The sequence below is a fragment of the Arvicanthis niloticus genome, chromosome 23, assembly GCF_011762505.2.
Source record: "Arvicanthis niloticus isolate mArvNil1 chromosome 23, mArvNil1.pat.X, whole genome shotgun sequence".
In the NCBI taxonomy this organism is placed as follows: Eukaryota; Metazoa; Chordata; class Mammalia; order Rodentia; family Muridae; genus Arvicanthis; species Arvicanthis niloticus.
Genome location: NC_133430.1, coordinates 39,994,326 through 40,012,998, shown reverse-complemented (window position 1 = coordinate 40,012,998; position 18,673 = coordinate 39,994,326). Strand labels below are relative to the sequence as shown.

The following is an 18,673-nucleotide window of genomic DNA, read 5'->3' as shown; positions in this document are numbered from 1 at the left end:
TCTGAACAGAGCCGTGTCATGCCGGCCTCCTGGCCCTCTTGCTGGAAGAATAGCTCAAGTCTCAGTAATGCTTCTGAAGTGTATGCTCTAGTGTTACAGTGTAGGGCAGTGTGGTATCATATGAGGTACCTCTGAAGGAGAAGTACCTCCTATGTGCCTTAATGATACATAGCAGTGGCCATGCTTTTCAGAGCTGTACTCTAGAATGTTCTCTTTCAAGATGATGATTGGTTGAGAAACTAATTTGAAAAAATTGTGCCAAAAATGTACAACAGGAACAGGAACCAAAATGGTGGTGGGGGCGGGGGAGTTTTTCTATTTTCACTCTTACTGACTTAGAGCTACAGTTACTTAGCAGTAGAAGGATGGTGCCTGGGAGTTGTGCTCTCCTCTCTGCCCTCATAATCCTTAGGACAGGGTTTTTCTGGTCAGTGTCAGTGGTCCCTAGTACTCACGGAAATCTGTCTAGTTTGGATTATATGCATTATATAGCTGCTTGGGGATGTAATTTGTCCTCTCCCCTCATGCCTGGAAGCTTTCAATGTCTTTGTCTGGTGCTGTTCTCACGTTTAAAGTGTCAAATGTACCCGCTTTCCAAAGGAACCTTGATGTTTCCCTGAATTCACGGTGGTATGGGGGGTCCACATAGAGCCAAGGTCCTCATTCTCCATCCCCATCTTACTGGGCCAGAACAGCTACTTCTTGGCCACTATGATTGGCTGGATTGTTTCTTTTCTGTGTGGTCCAACTTGGCCAACTTTGAATGCAGTTGTTTTTCAGTCAGTGAAGCCTCAGAGAGTCTCCAAGAAGTCCTCATTTTTAAAGGTGTTTGCTTACAGTTGTTTTTCTCTGCAGAGCACGATAATATAAGCTGCAGAGACACTACACTATGAAATTAGAAAATTTAAAAAGGCATAAGTGAGACCTGCAGAGGCAACTTAGTAAAGTGCTTTCTGTACTAGGCGTGAGGACCAGAGTTTGGATCCCTAGCATCCACGTCAAAAGCTCAGCACAGCATTAGGCACCCGTCACCCACTGCTGGAAGAGACCGAGACAGGAGGATGCTGGAGCTTCCTGGCCAGCCAGTCCAGCTGAATCAGTCAGCTCTCAGTTCATTGGATAAACAATTGAAAAAGGCTTCTGTGTTAATTAACTTAGCTTGTTGCAGACACAAAATACCTGACAAAAACAACTTCAGGGGGAAAGGTTTATTTTAGCTCACAAGGCTACAGCCCATCATGGCAGAGAAGGAGAGCATGGTGGCAGGAACTTGAGGCAGCTAGTCACCTTGCATCCGGTCAGGAAGCAGGAAGTGACAAATCAGATATACATACACACACACAGATGTACACACATAGATGTATGCACACACATACACACAGATGTACACACACACAGATGCACACACACACAGAATAAACTAGAGGATATGATTCTGTCATCTATGACACTTTGGCCATTGCTTCCTTTCCTTCTAGATAAACTTAGCGTAAACGCTCAGCTTCACTCATTATTTTTTTATTTTCTGCTAAGAAAAAGAGCTATAGTTCTTTTAAAATACAGATTCCAAACCCCACTGTGGATTGTTCAAAGTTGAATAATACATAAGACCTGAGAACTTTTAAAATACAGTGTGTGTGTATGTGTGTGTGTGCACGCACATTTGAGTGTGAGGCGTTGTTGTGTAAGTGTATCGTGGAGCACGTGTGGAGTTCCCAGGGCATCTGCAGTTGCTGTTCCTCGCCTTCCAACTTGTTCCTTGCTGTGTACATCGTATGCTATAGAAGCCAGGCTAGCTGGCCAATGACTGTACAGGAATCCTGCCTCTAATAGGAGTGCTGAGATTTCAGCCACTCAGAATACTATGCCCAGTTTCCACTTGGCTTCTGAGGATTCAGCTTCAGGTCCTCACAAATGTGTAGGAAAAGCTCCCCCTGACCCCGCAGCCATCTCCCCACACATACCCCCAATTCCTAAAATGCTTTAGAAATGTCAGTGCTGGCTGCTAGATAGGCAAACTTCCAAAGCTCTTTGCTGCTGCAGCAGCTTCCCACCTAGCTCACCCTAACACCTGGGTCCTCCCACTTAGGGCTTAGATGATGAGAAGGAGGCATCTGAGAATGAGACTGACATAGAAGACCCAAGGGAGATCCCGGCTGACTCCTGGCGTAAGAGGAGAGAGAGCGAGGAGCCCACATCTTCCCAGTCACTGTGTCACCTTGTGCCCCCGGCTCTGGGACACGAGCGGTCTGGCTGTGAGACCCCCGTCAGTGTGGACTCTATCCCCCTGGAGTGGGATCACACAGGTGATGTGGGGGGATCATCTTCTCACGAAGACGACGACGAGGGCCCATTCTACAGCGCACTGTCAGGTAAAGGCGGCTTCCCGGGGCCTGTGAACTTGACCCATTTGGCTGTATTTCTAGCACCATAGAGACACATAAAGTTCTCTGTGATTCAGAGTCCAGCTTATGGCTGGTATGGGCCTGTGGCTTTCTGGCTTCTGTCCTGCCTACCTTTTGCCTCACCTGAGAATTAGCTTCTGTTACAGGTGGGGTGACATTCACATTCTTACTTTAGAGTCATTCACTGATGAGTCTAGCCAATGGGAGGCTCACCAATTGATTTTTTTTTTTTTTTTCAGCATTTATTAAAGCTTACCAATACATTGAGTGTGGCCCTTGTTACCACATGTGCCCCTAACCAGCACTATGATGAACAGGAATTGACTGGGGTGGGGAAGTCCTTTTGGTTTTTAAAGTTCTTTTACTGAGAAAATAGGTAGTAATTAACTTCCTTCCCCCACTTGGCAGTGTCTCTGCTGTGTCGACTTACTACCTGGGCATTACTCCGCAGGCGCCTCCAGTGAGGACAATGACATTATTCTTTTTCAGATGTAGAAATCCCTGAAAATCCTGAGGCTTATCTTAAAATGACCACAAAATCTTTGAAAGCATCTTCTGGTAGGCCCCTGCCCGTGCATGTGTCTCAACATGGCCGCATCCCATGGCACATACCGCATCCTAAACCTTGCTCCCGTGTCATGTCTGACCTGTGCCTCTGTGGACACCATGCGCCTTGGTCTTCGTGTCATGGTGTATTTACACTGCTGTACTCACCCTTACCTGCGTGCTCCCTACATACCAGAGTGCTCTCAACGCCCTCCCCCGACCCACCCACTTCCAGGCCGGCAGAAAGAACTGCTGTCGTGGTGCCTTTGTTATTTTTTCCCTTCAGCTTGGGCCAAGCTTTCTTCATGGTGGCTTAGTTTCAAACTATTTCCTTGCTTCTGGTGATTTCCTAAGATGGATAGCTGGGGTTAGAAAGGACCATTCATTGTCTTTGCCACAGCGAAGGAGACCTTTCTTCAATTTGCCACTTTAGTCCTCTACCCTACCTGGTCCCTCTCTTCAGTGGCAGCCGAGGGCTATCAGCAGCTGTTTGGTCCCTAAGTCCATCTTCACACAGTTGCTGCCCCCCCCCCCCCCCAGGCCTCCTATCCTTTTGACCCCCAATCCTAACCTTACTGCCTACCATCCCCACAACTCCAGACACCAGCTCCATCCAGAATGCCACTCATCCCGCAGCCAATCACGTATATGTTTGTTGTGCTCCGCTGTGGTCCCACCTCGTGAAGGTGCCATGTTGCTCAGTTGCATGACTCATTTCATTCCCTCCCAAGACATACTGACATTTTGCAAACATTGCATGCTTTGCAAGGAAAGCTGCAGAACTCATTTTGGTATTATAACCTGATGCCATGTCACCTGTGACCATGTTTATGTCACTAAGTAGAAATCCTTTGTTTGGAGAGTAGACCCTAACTCGGGGTGATGCTTTGTTTTAGGTAAATCCATTTCTGAGGGCCACCCGTGGCATGTTCCCGACAGCCCTTCCCATTCCAAACATCACTACAAACACATGGACGGTGACAGGACTGTGGCACCAGTTCCTGCAGATGCCAGCACACCTTACAAACCAGCCTATGTGAGTCCTGACCCCTTGGGAATGTAGCCCAGGTGCATGCGGGTATTTCCAGTCTCTCTGGATCTGTTTTGTGATGGGATCTCTTCTGAGGGGACTTCAGGGAAGGTATGTCACTCAGTGGTAGAGCTTGTCTAGCGTGACCTGAGTTCAAGTCCCAGCACCACCCAAAGAACAAGGCCCTCTGCTCAGGTATCCCTGCTTCAGCAGAACCCAGCAAATTAGACTAGATTGAAAGAAAGGTTTCCAGCCCCCAAATTTGTGCGTGCAGAAAGCGAGGTGATGAACAGTGATAACGAGAGAACTATTTCTGTTAGCGGCAATTATCCACATAAATAACAGAGCCTTCCTGAGCCGCCTCTCGCCTCTCAAATCTGCTATATTTGCCTTCTGACTGCACGTCAGAAAACAAAACAGGACTTCATCATAATCTGAATTGGTGGCGATGGGACCTGGATTTGATTCCCAGGCCAGGACAGTGAAGCATACAGTGCTCTGTAAGCCTTCCTCTCCTGATTATGAACCTGCCTCGTACATTAGAATTGATGTGTGTACAGGGAGGAGGCCCTCGGGGTGTCCCTACTAATACTGTATTGGGGTGCTTATTATAACAACTACCCCTGCACCTCTTGGCTGCATGAGTTCTTGGAGTGCACTGGTGAAGCAGCCACTAGAGATAGGTGTTAGCTCAGAGCATCCACAGTGAGGGACTTGAGGTGAAAATGTCATTTGCAGTGTAGTGACACAGGTATCTTTCGGAGTAGGCAATACAAGTGGAGGTGGAGGACCAGTGGGTTTAGCCAAAGTGTCTTCTGTGTCTGGGGGTGACTGTTACTATATAGTTGGGGACAGTTCTGCCTTTAACTGGTCAAATCTGATACAGATGTGGCTTTGCCCACTTTTCCTCCTTTTGCTTAGCGGACAGCTACCGCTTTTACTATCTCCATCGGTGCTGCAGCCCAAGACTGTGGAAGGAAACCTCACCCAGCCCTCTCCTTACCCTGTGGTTCCGTTTCTCCCAGGCGTTAGGCTTGTGTTCCTCACCCACCCAGGCTCAACAGCTCAGCTTTTCTACTGGCTGTGAAACCACATGTGTTACCAGAGATACAAAGTATCATTTCCTGAGCTTGTCGATGATTGAGCTTGTCAATCATTGGTCACCTATTGGTGGGAACTGTCCACAGAACCCAGACGTTCTTTAGATCTCTTTAGGATCTTGCAGAAATAACTGAAGATTGGTTCGTTCCAGGTAAAGCTGCTATTGGGTCAGGACAACGATGACAGCAAAGAAGGCTCAAGAGGCTCAAAGGACAGCGCCCAGCAGGAAGATGAGCAGCTGGCCACTTTAACGGGACAACAGCCAGGTACCAAAAAACGGGCAGCCCTTAGGAGATGTGGAGCTTGGTGTCTGGGCCTAGGTGTTCGATTCAACTCTCGCATGATAGGGCTCAAGCAGGGATGTGACTACCAAGACCGCTGAACCCACCCCGCAACAGCCTCGGTTTGTTTGAGATGAGCCGATTTGTGTTTATGAAGGAGTCCCCAGCCATCTCATTTTAAATTGGGGTTCTTTGTTTTCTTATAGTGCCAGGACTAGGCTTGGTAGACACATGTCCTACATAGCTGTGTACCTGGCCTTTTGGAAACTGTTCTTTACACAATGAGTGACAAAGAGTCCCCATAAGACGAAATGCATGGTTTTTTTTTTGTTGTTTTTTTTGTTGTTGTTTTTTTTTGAGACAGAGTTTCTCTATGCAGCATTAGCGGTCTTGGAACTTGCTCTGTAGACCAGGCTGGCCTCAAATTCAGAGATTCGTCTGCCTCTGCCTCCTTAGTGCTGGAATTAAAGGTGTGTACCACCACCACCTAGTTGTGAAATGCATGTTTTAATGACTTGCCATGTAAGGAAAAACAAGATGGAAGATGGTGAAGACCACATTGTCTCAAATACTTCATAAGCTAGTCCAGTGATTACCAAGGTCATTGCTGAGCTAGGTGCAAAGTATAGCTGATCACATCTCGCTGATCGCTGTGAATCCAAACAACAACGCTATCTAAAATACTGAGCCAGAGGCCAGACAACCTATTGGGCACAGGTTGGGTTTCCTCACCCTTTGTCTCTGCTTCCTTCCAGCCTTTGTGGGAGTAGAGGGGATGAGCCTTGGATCAGAACTTGGAGATTCCAGATGTGAGGGCTCTGGTCCTCCTCCAGGGAGCATCCTTGATTCACCTTTATTAAGCTGAGACAATCTGCTTGTATTATTGCTTGCTTTAATTGGTGGCTTTGGATTCCAGGTGCCTTCGACAGGTGGGAGCTGATTCAGGCGCAGGCGCTTCACAGCAAGCTCAGATTAAAACAGAACGTGCAGCAGCTGAATTCTGATATCGGCAGCATCACTACTTGGCTTGAAAAAACTGGAGCAGAGCTGGAAGCTCTGAAGCTGGCAGAGCCTCCCTCCGATATCCAGGAAATGGCACTCAGGGTGAAGAGACTGCAAGTGAGTGGAGCCGTGGGTGGAGGGGCGAGGCGGTCAGAGCAGGCTCAAAGAGTTAGCCTTGTGCTGCTGGGCAAAGAGGTCCAACCTGGGCTCGGAGTGGCTGGTAGCATACGGGTAGCATGTGCAGAGGTTAGTGGCTTTTACCTCAGGACCAAGACACAGGTTTCTCTTTTCACATGACAGAGTGTCTACAGAAAATCCCCAAACCTAGAAGAGCACAGCAGAGATATGACTCGGGTCCTCAGGGCTGGAAAGATGTGGATTGTAGATTGAGTGTAAAGCAGGGTAAAGCCAGCCTTCTGACCTGTTGCGGTAGTTCTACACCAGGCTAGCAGTGGGGCCTTCCTGGGAAAGGTTCAGATCAGCTCACTGGCTAAGGAGTCCTGTGGCCTGACTCCTGTGGCTACGCTGTGATACAGTTAAAGATTTGTTCCTCATTATCAGCTCAAGGCCTCAAGAGCACCAGCCCAGGGTACAGGGCAGGGGCAGCTTGAGCCCTGCATTTTGGGGGTACCCTGAGCAGATAAGTCTGAAGTCCTGAAACCTAAGACAGGAATCTTAAGGGTGTCCAGTTTCTCTTCACACCTGTGCTTTCCCATTGCGGATACAGAGGTTACTATTTCCAAAAGGAGTGATGTTTCTGGGGTCCCAAGGGACAAGTGCAAAGTAGCTACATAGTCTTTATCTGGAAAACTTTTAGTCTCACCTAGGACTGTCCCTAAGCCAGTGACAGAGAAGGGACTGTGGAGGTCAGTGGAGTCTGTCTCCTCATGCCTCTGGTCAAGCCTGTCAGGCAGGCCTCTGGTTCCCCAACCCTGCTGGCCAGCCAAGCTCACGAACCTTTTAAGGCAGCTCCCTCAGCTGATACTTCCCAGCCACTCACAGGCGAGCTCTCTCTCGTCTTGGTGCCCACTGCTCGGAGAAGTGTGGAGGAGGTCTGTCCCTTACAGGTATTCAAAACGAGCCCCTCTTCCCTGTTGTCCGAAGGCCTAACCTGATCTCTTCCCTAGGAGATAGCAAAAGCCTTCGATACCTACAAGGCCTTGATGGTCTCCGCCAATGTGAGCCACAAGGAATATCTGCCAAGCCAGAGCCCCGAATCCACAGAACTCCAGAATAGGCTCCGTCAGCTGAGCCTGTCCTGGGACGCCGTCCAGGGTGTGATGGACAGCTGGCGAGCAGACTTACGACAGTCACTCATGCAGTGCCAGGTATGTTGACTCAGCCCAGGGCCCTGTCCCTCCCAGCAGCTGCCTGGCCCATAATGCTAGGAGCTGCAGATATTTTTACCATCCCCAGGTTGGCTTGAGCTAGGAAGTAATAAGCAAGTTCCCCTCCCCCCAGTGCCATTAAAATGACCCTATGTTTACCTAGCATCTCCAGGTCTGTTGCCCATGTAAAGGTCACAGGAAGCATGCCACCTGGTTGAGGAAACGGCCTCTCTCTGTCCCTTGTCAGAGAGAATCATAGACCTGGCCCTGAATATGGGAGCCATTTGATACTTTCATTCCCTGAAACTCCCAGACCTCAGCGTTTCCCTCTGAGACCTGAGCCTGACTCTAGGGCTCTTTTTTTAAGAACTGAACAATGTGATGTGTATAATGCTGGCCTGCTACCCAACCCACATGAGTGTTGAACGTGTATTAGCTCCCCACCATCGGTTAGCTCTGTGGCTGTCTTTACGAACATGAGCCCATCACAGCCTGTCATGTGGGGTATGATCCCACAACCATTGCATCTGGAAAGTGGGTTAAATAACATATGTGGTCTTCACATTTAAATCAGTACCTAGAACACCGGCCCACCCCCTACTCCACCTCACCCCACCCCCACTGCTGGTATCATTTTATATTTGATGCCTCCCAGGGCTCAGCCAGGTGTGCACACTTCCTCCTAGCTTTTTCTTTCCTTGGGTGAGTCCCTGGCCTGTCACTGAAATCTGGTCCTTTGCTTACTGACTAATGGAGATGAATGAGCAGCTCCGTCTAGGCACTCCCTCCCTCTGCCCCCACCAAGAACGGGGGGTCTCACAAGTGTTGTTTCTGAAGGACTTTCACCAACTGAGTCAAGACTTGCTCCTGTGGCTAGCGAGTGCAGAGAGCCGAAGGCAGAAGGCGCATGTCACCAGCCCAGAGGCTGACCGCCAGGTCCTCCTGGAGTGTCAGAAAGAACTAATGGTAAGTTTCCTCCACAGGCCCACTAACCACTGAATAGCTCCATGGGTCAGAGTCCTTGGCAGCGTCATCTAGTGCTGCTCTGGGACCTGTTGGTGGCTGTGACTCATGAGTTCATGCAGAGAGGCGAGGAGCCAGAGCCCAATGCTTTTAAGATTCTTGGGAATAAGAGATGTCAGTGTATTAAAGGTACTTTTTGGAAGTCAAGACCACCGAAGCGTGTTTTTCCATTATTAATATATTCACCCTTGGATAGCCAGTGGGCTTACACTCCTACACATACCCAGATTCGAGGGTACTTGAGTCCGCCAGGTAAAATGTTTATTTTGTCTGTGTAAATTTAAATATTTATGCATATTTTGCATGTTTGCATACAACCAACACAAATCCTGCCACATGTCTTGAATCCTCTCTTGATTACTTACAGTCCTTAATATAATGAGTTGTGTAAATGCTGTATACATATCTGTTGTGCCACACTTAAGGATGATAACAAGGAAAGCATTCACATATTCAGAACAGCGGTAATTCTTTGTTGTGTGTTTTGATCCATGGCTGACAGAGGTAGAGGACCCTTGGGCACAGAGGGCAGACTGTCCTGTTTGCCTGGGGGGTGAAGGAGGACATATTGCCCAAGATGGGTTGCATGTGTTATCTATATTCATAGTAGAAATGTCCTATTTTCTGGAGGTAACTGTGTCTTTATAGATTATTTTTCACTAATAAGCCAAGGTGAGACCTATACATTCTCACATGTCTCAAAGGGACTTGTTTTTACCTATCCGCTTACATGTAGCTTAATTTTCAGTATCTTATATTAAAAATTGCTGGGCATTGCTTTAAAAAATAATTTATACTAAAATCTCTATAGAGTTCCACTCCCTACGTAACGGTGTCTGAGAAAACTTGCTACATGAGTGGGTATCTCCTGCCTCTGTACCTCAGGTGGCTACCAAGGGGCTGGAATGTGATTGAAACCGATTTTCTTCTTTTAATTTGAATGGAGGTAGCTGCATAGCAGGAAGACAGCCCTTGAGTGATGCCGGTGCACCCTCCGTGTAGCTAGGCAGTGTGCCCAAGCTAATGGTTCTTGGGGTACTGGCTTCAGTTTCCCTGCCTTAGTGGGTAAGGGCCTGGGCTTTTCATAGCACACTTCTTTGCTTCTCCCCTCATTTCTCAACATCTTTAGAGTTCAAAGGAATTAAAACAGGGGTTTGGGTACAACCTATTCAGCTGTTCTCTGAATAGTGCAAAGCATTTAGTGTCAACGAACCAAAGAAAGTTGTGAAATGGAGCTGTACCTAGCATTCATCCCAGAACAAAGAAGGCTGCGCCATCCTCCCCTCCGACAACTGTCTTACACCATTTTGCTTTCAGCAACTGGAAAAGGAGTTGCTAGACCGTCAGCCTCAAGTCAACTCCTTGCAGGAGATTTCCTCCAGCCTTCTGGTTAAGGGGCATGGAGAAGACTACATTGAGGCCGAAGAGAAGGTCCACGTAATTGAGAAGAAACTCACACAGCTGAGAGAGCAAGTGGCTCGAGATCTGATGTCCTTGCAGGGAAGCCTGGTGAGTCAGTCCACTTGCCAAGTGGCCAAGATACCTCAGAAGAGGCAGATGGGGTGGCAGGCTGCAGCCTCACTGTGGGGGAGACAGTCAGGGTGAAGGTTCCAGCCCCTTCCTGGCTATGCAGCTTTAGTTGCATAAGCCCAGTGCAACTGTTCTGTCATTTGGAAAAAGGCAGCTAGCCATCACATGGGGGGGGGGGGGGAATATGCAAGATGGGTCCTGCCATGTTTTCTACCTTCATGCTGGATGCAAGCCTTCACTTTCTCTCTGGACTGGCCTGGTCTCCTTCCTAATTGTCCTCTACTCTGTTGAGCTTCAGTTCTCTTGAAAATGTGCTGTAACCCAACGAGCATACCAGACTGGGCCTCCCCCAGCTGGAGCAGTCCCACAGTCCAACAGTGATGGAGACTCACGGCCAATTGGGATTGTGGGTTTCCGGTGCTTTGGCCTTTTGTCTGAAAAAGTCTTTTACATGGGAGGAGAGAGTTCTTAGAAGAAGAGGGACGGGAACAGGCTACTCTTTGAAAGGTTCAAAAAGCACAGTGCAGGAGGCTACCCACAACTTTGTTTTGCCCTAAACTGAACAACTGGGTGTGGCTTTCAGAATCCAGACGATTCTTTGACCAGCTTTGATGAAGTGGACTCAGGTGAACAGCTTCCAGCAGCCTTTGCAAAGGTCAGTGCCCTCCCTCCCTTCCTTCCTTAAAACATACCCAGCCTGGCTCTCGGTCACTAAGATGGCAGAATCTTGAGAGTCCAAGGACCTTTTGTGATAGCACAAACCTATTTCAACCAATCTTCTTGCCAAAAGAAATTCTAATATTTTTAATAACAATTATTTTTGAGTGTGTCTATACAGCCATGCCACTGTCTGCATATGGAGGCCAGAGAACAAGTTGTAGAACGCTGGTCTCTCCTTCTATCACTTGGGCCCGGACATTGAACCTGGGTCGTTAGGCTCGGCAGAAAGTGTCTTTACTTGCTGAGTTCTCTCTCTGGCCTTTTAAAATAATTATTTAAAAAATGATTGATTTTTTTTTTTTAAGAGACTTGACTCAAAGGCTCTCTCCTGGTGAGTTACTTTTTGAGGTCATAGTAGATTGTAGGTGAGGCCCTCTGTTGAGGGATTTCCTCATGTCTCCAGGAAATCAGATCAGTAAGCTGAAATATGAAAATCTTGATGGCTTAACAGACCTCACTCCCTAGGTCATCAAGCTGAATCACATGTGGTGTGACTCTAGACCTTAAGAGGGTGGGGAAGGGGTAGCAAACCTAAGGGAGGGAGGACATGTTGCATTATGGGCTTCTTTGTTCCAGCAGTTTGGAGCGGAAGAGGAAGAGGAAGAGGAAGAGGAGGCAGACAGGTAATGGGGTTACTTCCCATGGTGACTCCCCATGGGTTCTTGTGGAGAGGACCAAGCTTCTCTTCCAGAAGTGCCCCCAGCTGCCCGAGTTACTTTTCTATTGCTGCGACAAAACACGCTGACAAAGCCATGGAAGTAAAGATGTTTATTGTGGCTCACAGTGCCAAGGGTACAGTCAGTCCATCATGGCGGGGAACTCTTGGTAGCGGGAGCTTGAGGCGGCTGGTCACAGTGTACCCACAGTCAGGAAGCAGCCAGAGAGACAAATGGGTGTTCTCGGCTTGCTTTCTCCTTTCTTTTCAGAGCCCCCAGCCTGTGGAACAGTGCCTCCCACTCCTCGAGCAGTTAGCCTAATCTAGAAAATCCCTCACCGACACGCCCAAAGGCTTATCTCCTGTATGATTCTAGACCTTGTCAGTTTACATGTTAACCAGCCATCACCTCAGCTGTCAGCTTATTTAAGCCTCACATCCCAGAGCCCTGATTTCTTTCCATAAACACATAGTGAGATGATGGTGAGTGTGCCTCACGAACCCTCCTGATGAGTGCCCCCCACCTCTCTGTTGGCAGGACGCCCCACCTCAACAACCATGGCCACTCACAGCCGAGGCGCTCCTTCCTCTCACGGGTGATCAGGGCAGCGCTACCATTGCAGCTGCTGCTCCTGTTGCTGCTGCTCCTGGCCTGCCTGCTGCCTGCCTCTGAAGATGACTACAGCTGCACCCAGGCCAACAACTTTGCCCGCTCCTTCTACCCCATGCTTCGGTACACTAACGGGCCACCTCCCACCTAGAGGATTCTGCCAGCTGCGGTGCCGGGCCGACAGCCTGTTGGCCACAGGTGCTCAGCTCGTGGTATCAAACCAATCCAGGAGTGACTCTTAGCCAGGGATTTGCTGCAGACACCTCCCTCCTCTTGTCCTCCTCCTCTCCTCCTCTGAGAGCCCAGGACAACTCAGACAAGACGTCCTTCTGCTGAGACAGAGAATCAAGTACAGCAGGACCTGCCATTCAGATGGGTTCAGAGAACCCTGGAAGAGCCACACACTCTGGAAAACACTGTTGTTATAGCACAGCTCAGAAGGCCCATGAACGATGCTCAGCACATAGATAAACTATATTCAAGAAGCTAGTGGGTCCCTACCTTAGTAATGGTTCGGAAATTTCTGTGCACTGAGCTGATTGGTTGATTCAAACACATTTTAAATATTTAGAATCAGCTTTCCTCCAATCAGCTAGTAGTCTGTACTTCCCAGGTTATAAACCAAAATCTCCCATTCAGTACCCAGGTCAGCCCTTTTACACTGCTTTAAAATTTTCTAAAGAAATTTTATTGCATGGATGTCGTTATTTGTGCATATTTTTTAAACAATGCTAAATCTGTATGTATAATGTAAACTTTGATTTAAAAAAAAAAAACAAAAGATTTTAGCCTGAGCTTTTGACTAATGTACAGTAAATGCCAAACTGCAGTCTTGATAGGGATGTTTTTATAATTTAATTTTTTAAGACTTTTCATGTTTAAAGAGACACTTCAGGTCTGGTTGAGCTGTTTGGCCACCAGGGGTTGGTTAAAGAAACTTGGAACTATTTGTGATATGTACAACTCAGATGTTTCTCATTAAAAAACAACAACAACAACAACAAAAGCCAGATTGTATATTGGATTCTGTTAGAAAGCAGATCAGTGGCGTGCTTGGTCTTCCAAATATAAGTATTATCTTAGACTCACCTGATCCCACCACTGCTACCATGGACCCTGCAACCTCCACCTGTGGCACAGACCCAGGTAGGTAGGCTGACTGTGCCCCACCTCCCCCAGACTACCCCCTTCTCTGTCTCCCTGAGACTCAGCTGATCTCAGTGAGGCTGTAGCCACCACATGTTGGTGTGGACCCATAGGCAACCTGAACTTTCCTTCCTAGCCTCCATTTGAGTCACCCAAGTCCTCTGGCTGCTTGCCAGGAAGAGTCTCCTCCTCTTAGCCTGTCTCCCTTCCCTCCAGGACTCACCAGATCCTAACACATTAGCCACCAGGGACCATTAAGTCACCACCTATATACCCCACTGTCCAGAGTTCTGCCAGCTGTCCTATCCAGCTTGGGTCCCAGGACCAGTCGGTCCCTACTGCCAGGTGAAACTTGTTCTAGAACTGAAGACACCGCCAGACTGTAGCAAAGAAACAGAAGACCGGGAGAGAGGCTGTAGCTCCATTGACCAACAAACAGGAGATTGAGATTCCCAGTGCTGCTGTGAATTAGCGTCCTGAACACTAAATACCTCTGCTGAAAGACTGAGACTTGAATAAAAGAAAGTCCTCAACCAGCCTGGAGAGATGGCTCAGTGGTTAAGAGCACTGCCTGCTCTTCCAATGGGCCTAAGTTCAATTCCCAGTACCCACATCCGAGCTCACCACCATCTGTAATGGGATCCAATGCCCCCTTCTGATACGCAGATGTACAATCAGATAGAACACTCATATACATAAAAATAAATATCTTTAAAAAACAACCCTCATCTAACAAATTCCAGACGTACAAATCTCACAGTTATGGTCCCTAATGAATATGGCGTTGAAGAACTTAAAGAATTCAAAGAATGATTGTAACTATGGTCAAACAACTCAAGACAGAGACAAAATAAAGGGAGCTGGTCTAAATAGTTTTGCGTTTTTTTTTTTTTTTTTTTTTTTTAAAGACAATTCAAATGGAAATGTTAGAAATGAAAATTTCAACAAACCAATGAAAAGTCTCAGCGGAAAGCCTGAGCAACAGACTAGGTTGTGTCAAAAACAGAAAGGGATGGAAGACAAAATAAAGGAATTGGATCATTCAGTAAAGAACAAGAGAAATTTAATAATAATAACAAATGGAGCATGGACAAGTTTTGGAACCCCATAAAAAGACATAATCTTATTTTGAGCATGAAAGGAGAAAAGCGTAGTGAAGGCCTAGAAAACTTGTCCACAGATATCACAGAAGAAAATCTCCCAAACCTAGAGAAAAAGATTCCTGAGGACACTAAATAGATAGGACCAGAAAAGAAATTCCCCACAACATATTATATAGCTAAAATATTAAAAATGCAAAATATTAAAAAGCGCTTTAGATCTCCAAGGGAGGAAAGTCAAGTCACTTACAAACCATGTCGATTACGGTAACAACTGATTAGTCAACAAACCTTTAAAGGGCCTGAAAAGCTGTACTCCAAATCCTGATAGAGCCTGTTATACCTAGCAAGCCCATCTATTAAAATTGAAGGAGGGCCTCACGTGATGTCACATGCCTTTAATCCCAGAATCCCTGGGGAAACAGAGGCAAAGATCTCTAAATTACAGGCCAGCCAAGGTTATATAGTGAGACCCTCCCATACATACACATAATAATTTGAAACATTACAGGCCATTACCGATGTTCTTGGTTACACTCTAGAACTTCACAGGAAAACCTAGTACTAAAGACAGAACACACTTGAGTCACAAAACAGAGAACTCAAGCTGGTACTCATGGAAGCTTCTTCGTCCTTATTGGCTAGCTTTCCCAGTGCTTGAAGGTGCTATGCGCGCTACCAGTGACAGAAACAATCTTTTTTTTTTTTTTTTGAGACAGAGTCTCCCTGTGTACCCTAGCTGGCCTAGAACTCAACTATGTAGACCAGGCAAGCCTTGAACTCAGATATCTACCTACCTGCCTCTGTCTCCAGAGTGCCAGGGTTAAAGACCACCACTCCTGGCTGAAAGTCACCAATCTTGCCCAGCTATGAGCCCTGAAAAATTATAACAACCTGGCAAGACATGCCCACTGCTACAATAGTGGTATCAACGTCACAAGATTAACCACCCATCTTCCTTTCTTATTGGGACCAAGGACCTGTGTCTGGACAGATTTATATGCCCTAAGGGAAGGATCTATTAATGTATAAACTAACTCCTGATGGGTTACTGTTACATCCATAGATTAGTGTACCCATCAACCTTTGTAAGAGAGGCTTTTTCCAGTAGATGGTAATTCACACAGAAAACCTGCAACTGATCAAGATTCAGAGAATAAGAAACTTTAGAAGGCTCAGCCCTGTATCTGTGTTATGCCCCCTTCCTCCGAAGGCTCAGGGTTCATCATGGGAGACTGTAAGGATGACAACAGTCCCTTCTAGACTCAGGATGGCTGCACATATGAATTCACAGCAATTGAGTGAGACACATGCATCAGACCAGTGCTGGCTCAGGCCAGACAGAATTTCAGCATGGAGAGGGGAGGTGGGTGCTAACAGTTCCTGCCTTAGGAACTATTGGAAGTTGATAATGTTTGGGAGAAAAAGAGTCTATTTTCTTTAAGAGTGTGGCCCTTGGTGGCTCAAGTGAAGGCCACACATCTAAAAATATCTGGATAGCACAAATTGTACTTGTTTTAAAAAAAAAAACAAAACAAACAAAAGCAGAGTTGGGTGGACAAGGAAGTGGAGAAGTGGAAGAAGGGGCAGATAGGCTCAAAATGGTCAAGGAAAAATCTTAATTTTTTTTCTTAAATGTATACTTGTACATATGTTTGCACAGGAGTAGAGGTATCTGCAAAGGCCAGAAGAGGTTGTCAGATCCCCTGGAACTGCAGTTACAGGCAGCTGTAAGCCACCTGATGCGAGGACTCAAAGCTGAACTCAGGTGCTCTGCAAGAGCGGTGTTCTTAACCACTGAGCCGCCCCTCCCCCCCCCCCCCCCAAATTATTTTGAAAACTTTTTGGAAGGCTTTTGCCTCTAAGCATTCTGTTCCACTTACATTTATCCTTATGAAAGACTGAGACTTCAGGACCTATAACCTATCTGGAGTGAGACCCTTCCTGCACGTGTGCATCTTGTCGCGGCAATGAAATACCTCAGTCAGAACCTGGAGGCATACAAATGTCCGTGTTCTGCTAGCTTCTCCTCTTCCCTCAGCCCATGGACTCCTGCGGCCCACAGTTAGGTGGGTCCTCCCTCCTAGGTCTGCTCCCACAGCAATGAAGAGCTCACCAGTCGACAATAACCATTACAATATGTAAAGGGATCCACCTGACCATCCGTTGTGGGGAGCATCTAGAGATGACAAGAGTCGCTTGGTCCAGATTTCTCCATTGCCAGTTTTCTGAAATGAACCACAGGTGGCTCATGTCTACCCCAGATGCTTAGAACTAGAGGTACTTTGAATTGAAGATATTTTTGCATAATTTTGGGAAAATTTATTATGTAACTATAACAAGATATCTAGGGATAGGACTATATTTCACATATACCTAAGCCATATGTACTGCAGGTAACTTTATACAATATTTTTTTAATTGTATGATTTTGTGCATGAAAGAAAGTACAAAACTTTCCAGTTGTGTTGTGATGTCATTTGATCCCTCAAAGTTTGGGGGATTGAGAGGTCAATTTAGGCTATAGGGAGACTCTATATGCAATTTAAAATAAATAAATAAAAGTTTTGCATCTTTAAATGAAGGAATGGTCTGTCTGAGTTAGGTGTGCTGGTGCATGCCTTTTAAGTCCTAGTACTTGAGAGGTGGAGGCAGATGGATCTCTGTGAATTTGAGACAACCCAGTCTACAAGAGGACAACCAGGGCTACACAGAGAGAGCCTGTCTCCAAAAATGGAGAGGCTACTGTTCAACCTCTGACAGGCAGTAGGCTTTCTAACAAGAGAGATGGAGCCCCTGCCTCCCACTGTGTACATCCCACTTCACGTAAGACAGCATCTCTCCATCCTTGATTGAAGGTTGCTAACCTGGTTCTTTCCCTGCATCAGCACACAAGTCAGGAATGACTGGGCAGAACCCCTACCTGGAGTCAGGCAGTGAGGCCTGTCAGCATGCGTTCCAACCAGGACCCTTCACTCTTCAGACACTCAAGCCACCCATTCATTCAGTTCCCCAGCAGTTTTCTGTGGGGGGGGGGGAGGCATTTAAAAAAAATCTGTCATTTCAAGTTATTAAATGGATAGAGAAAAAAGGTAGGCTTTCTCTCCCACCATAACGGTGTGTCGTTTACAGTAGTCTGGGTTACGGTAAGGAGGAAGGTAGAGGAAAAAAAATCTAAATGTTAAAACTTTTTTCTTGAGCCACTGAATTGCTTTAATGTTCCTTGCTCTGAGGTAAGTAGCAAAAGTTCCAGCTCCTTCCTGTCTCATGCTCCCAAGAAAGTGTTCTACAGGCCTTCACTGCCCTCAGGAAGGCACACTGGGGTGTGTCCAAGGGTTGTTTGTATTTTAAAGGCTACTGATATAGACATTTTTTCAACCTAAGGACCTCTGAGTTTTAAGTTTGCCCCTCACCACTACCACTACCCCCCATACACACATGCACACACATGCCCAGGAAGCCTCTTCTGCTTGCAGAGCTTGCAGTATCCCCCAAACACCCGTAAGGCACGATTCATGTTTCACTGTCAGTCTTAAGCAAATTATTCACATCTTTCCTTCCCTACTTGGAGGGGGAAATCTTCAAATGACCATAGGCACAAAAATAACTTCAGTATGAATGAATGCCTTCACCCTGTCTCTGAAGGGTATATTACTAGTTGACTCAGATGACCAAAGTACAGAAATTCTACCCAAATAAATTGAATAATAAAGGAATATTTTATATATAATTACAGAAATTCTACCCAAATAAATTGAATAATAATTTAGAAAATAAATGCATCCTGGGACATTTACATCCATACACAGTGCCGGTGGTCATGAATTACAAGTAAGTAATGACTGTAAACTCAATTGTTTCTGTTTAGGAAACCTAGGGGAAGAGAGGTTAGTAAGTCTTCAGATGGCAGGCAAGCATCCACACTAATGGTCCCTCTCCTAGGAAGAATGACCACAGTTTTCAATAATACAAACCCCAACAGAGAATTCATGGAGGAAAACCAGACACTGCTTAGCCCAGCAATTGTAAGTTTTTACATTCAGCTCCCAACAAATACATTTTTAAAACCCAAATTATGAAAAACACTTTATGTCACATTAAACTTCTCTCTGCAGCGGCTCCATAGACATTAAAGAGACGTGGTAAGGACAAAAGACTCCCAGACAAATGGACGGTCAGTATTAAAAGCATCACAG

The 18,673-nt window shown here is 46.5% G+C and overlaps 1 protein-coding gene across 12 annotated transcripts in view; it reads left to right on the top strand.

Moving 5' to 3' along the window:
• Nucleotides 1-13,237, top strand: part of Syne2 (spectrin repeat containing nuclear envelope protein 2) — a 309,215-nt gene extending 295,978 nt beyond the window's left edge. For 6 of the 12 annotated variants that reach the window (XM_076921985.1, XM_076921984.1, XM_076921982.1 and 3 more), the window contains 11 exons: nucleotides 2,090-2,372; nucleotides 2,895-2,963; nucleotides 3,848-3,987; nucleotides 5,234-5,348; nucleotides 6,280-6,482; nucleotides 7,493-7,693; nucleotides 8,531-8,659; nucleotides 10,034-10,225; nucleotides 10,830-10,901; nucleotides 11,543-11,589; nucleotides 12,160-13,237. In XM_076921985.1, coding sequence (XP_076778100.1) covers nucleotides 2,090-2,372; nucleotides 2,895-2,963; nucleotides 3,848-3,987; nucleotides 5,234-5,348; nucleotides 6,280-6,482; nucleotides 7,493-7,693; nucleotides 8,531-8,659; nucleotides 10,034-10,225; nucleotides 10,830-10,901; nucleotides 11,543-11,589; nucleotides 12,160-12,382 — 1,674 coding nt within the window. In that variant the 3' untranslated portion in view covers nucleotides 12,383-13,237. The remainder of the gene's footprint in view (nucleotides 1-2,089; nucleotides 2,373-2,894; nucleotides 2,964-3,847; nucleotides 3,988-5,233; nucleotides 5,349-6,279; nucleotides 6,483-7,492; nucleotides 7,694-8,530; nucleotides 8,660-10,033; nucleotides 10,226-10,829; nucleotides 10,902-11,542; nucleotides 11,590-12,159) is intronic. The other 6 variants (XM_076921983.1, XM_076921993.1, XM_076921989.1 and 3 more) reach the window with 3 other exon arrangements.
• The last annotated feature ends 5,436 nt before the right edge of the window (nucleotides 13,238-18,673 follow it).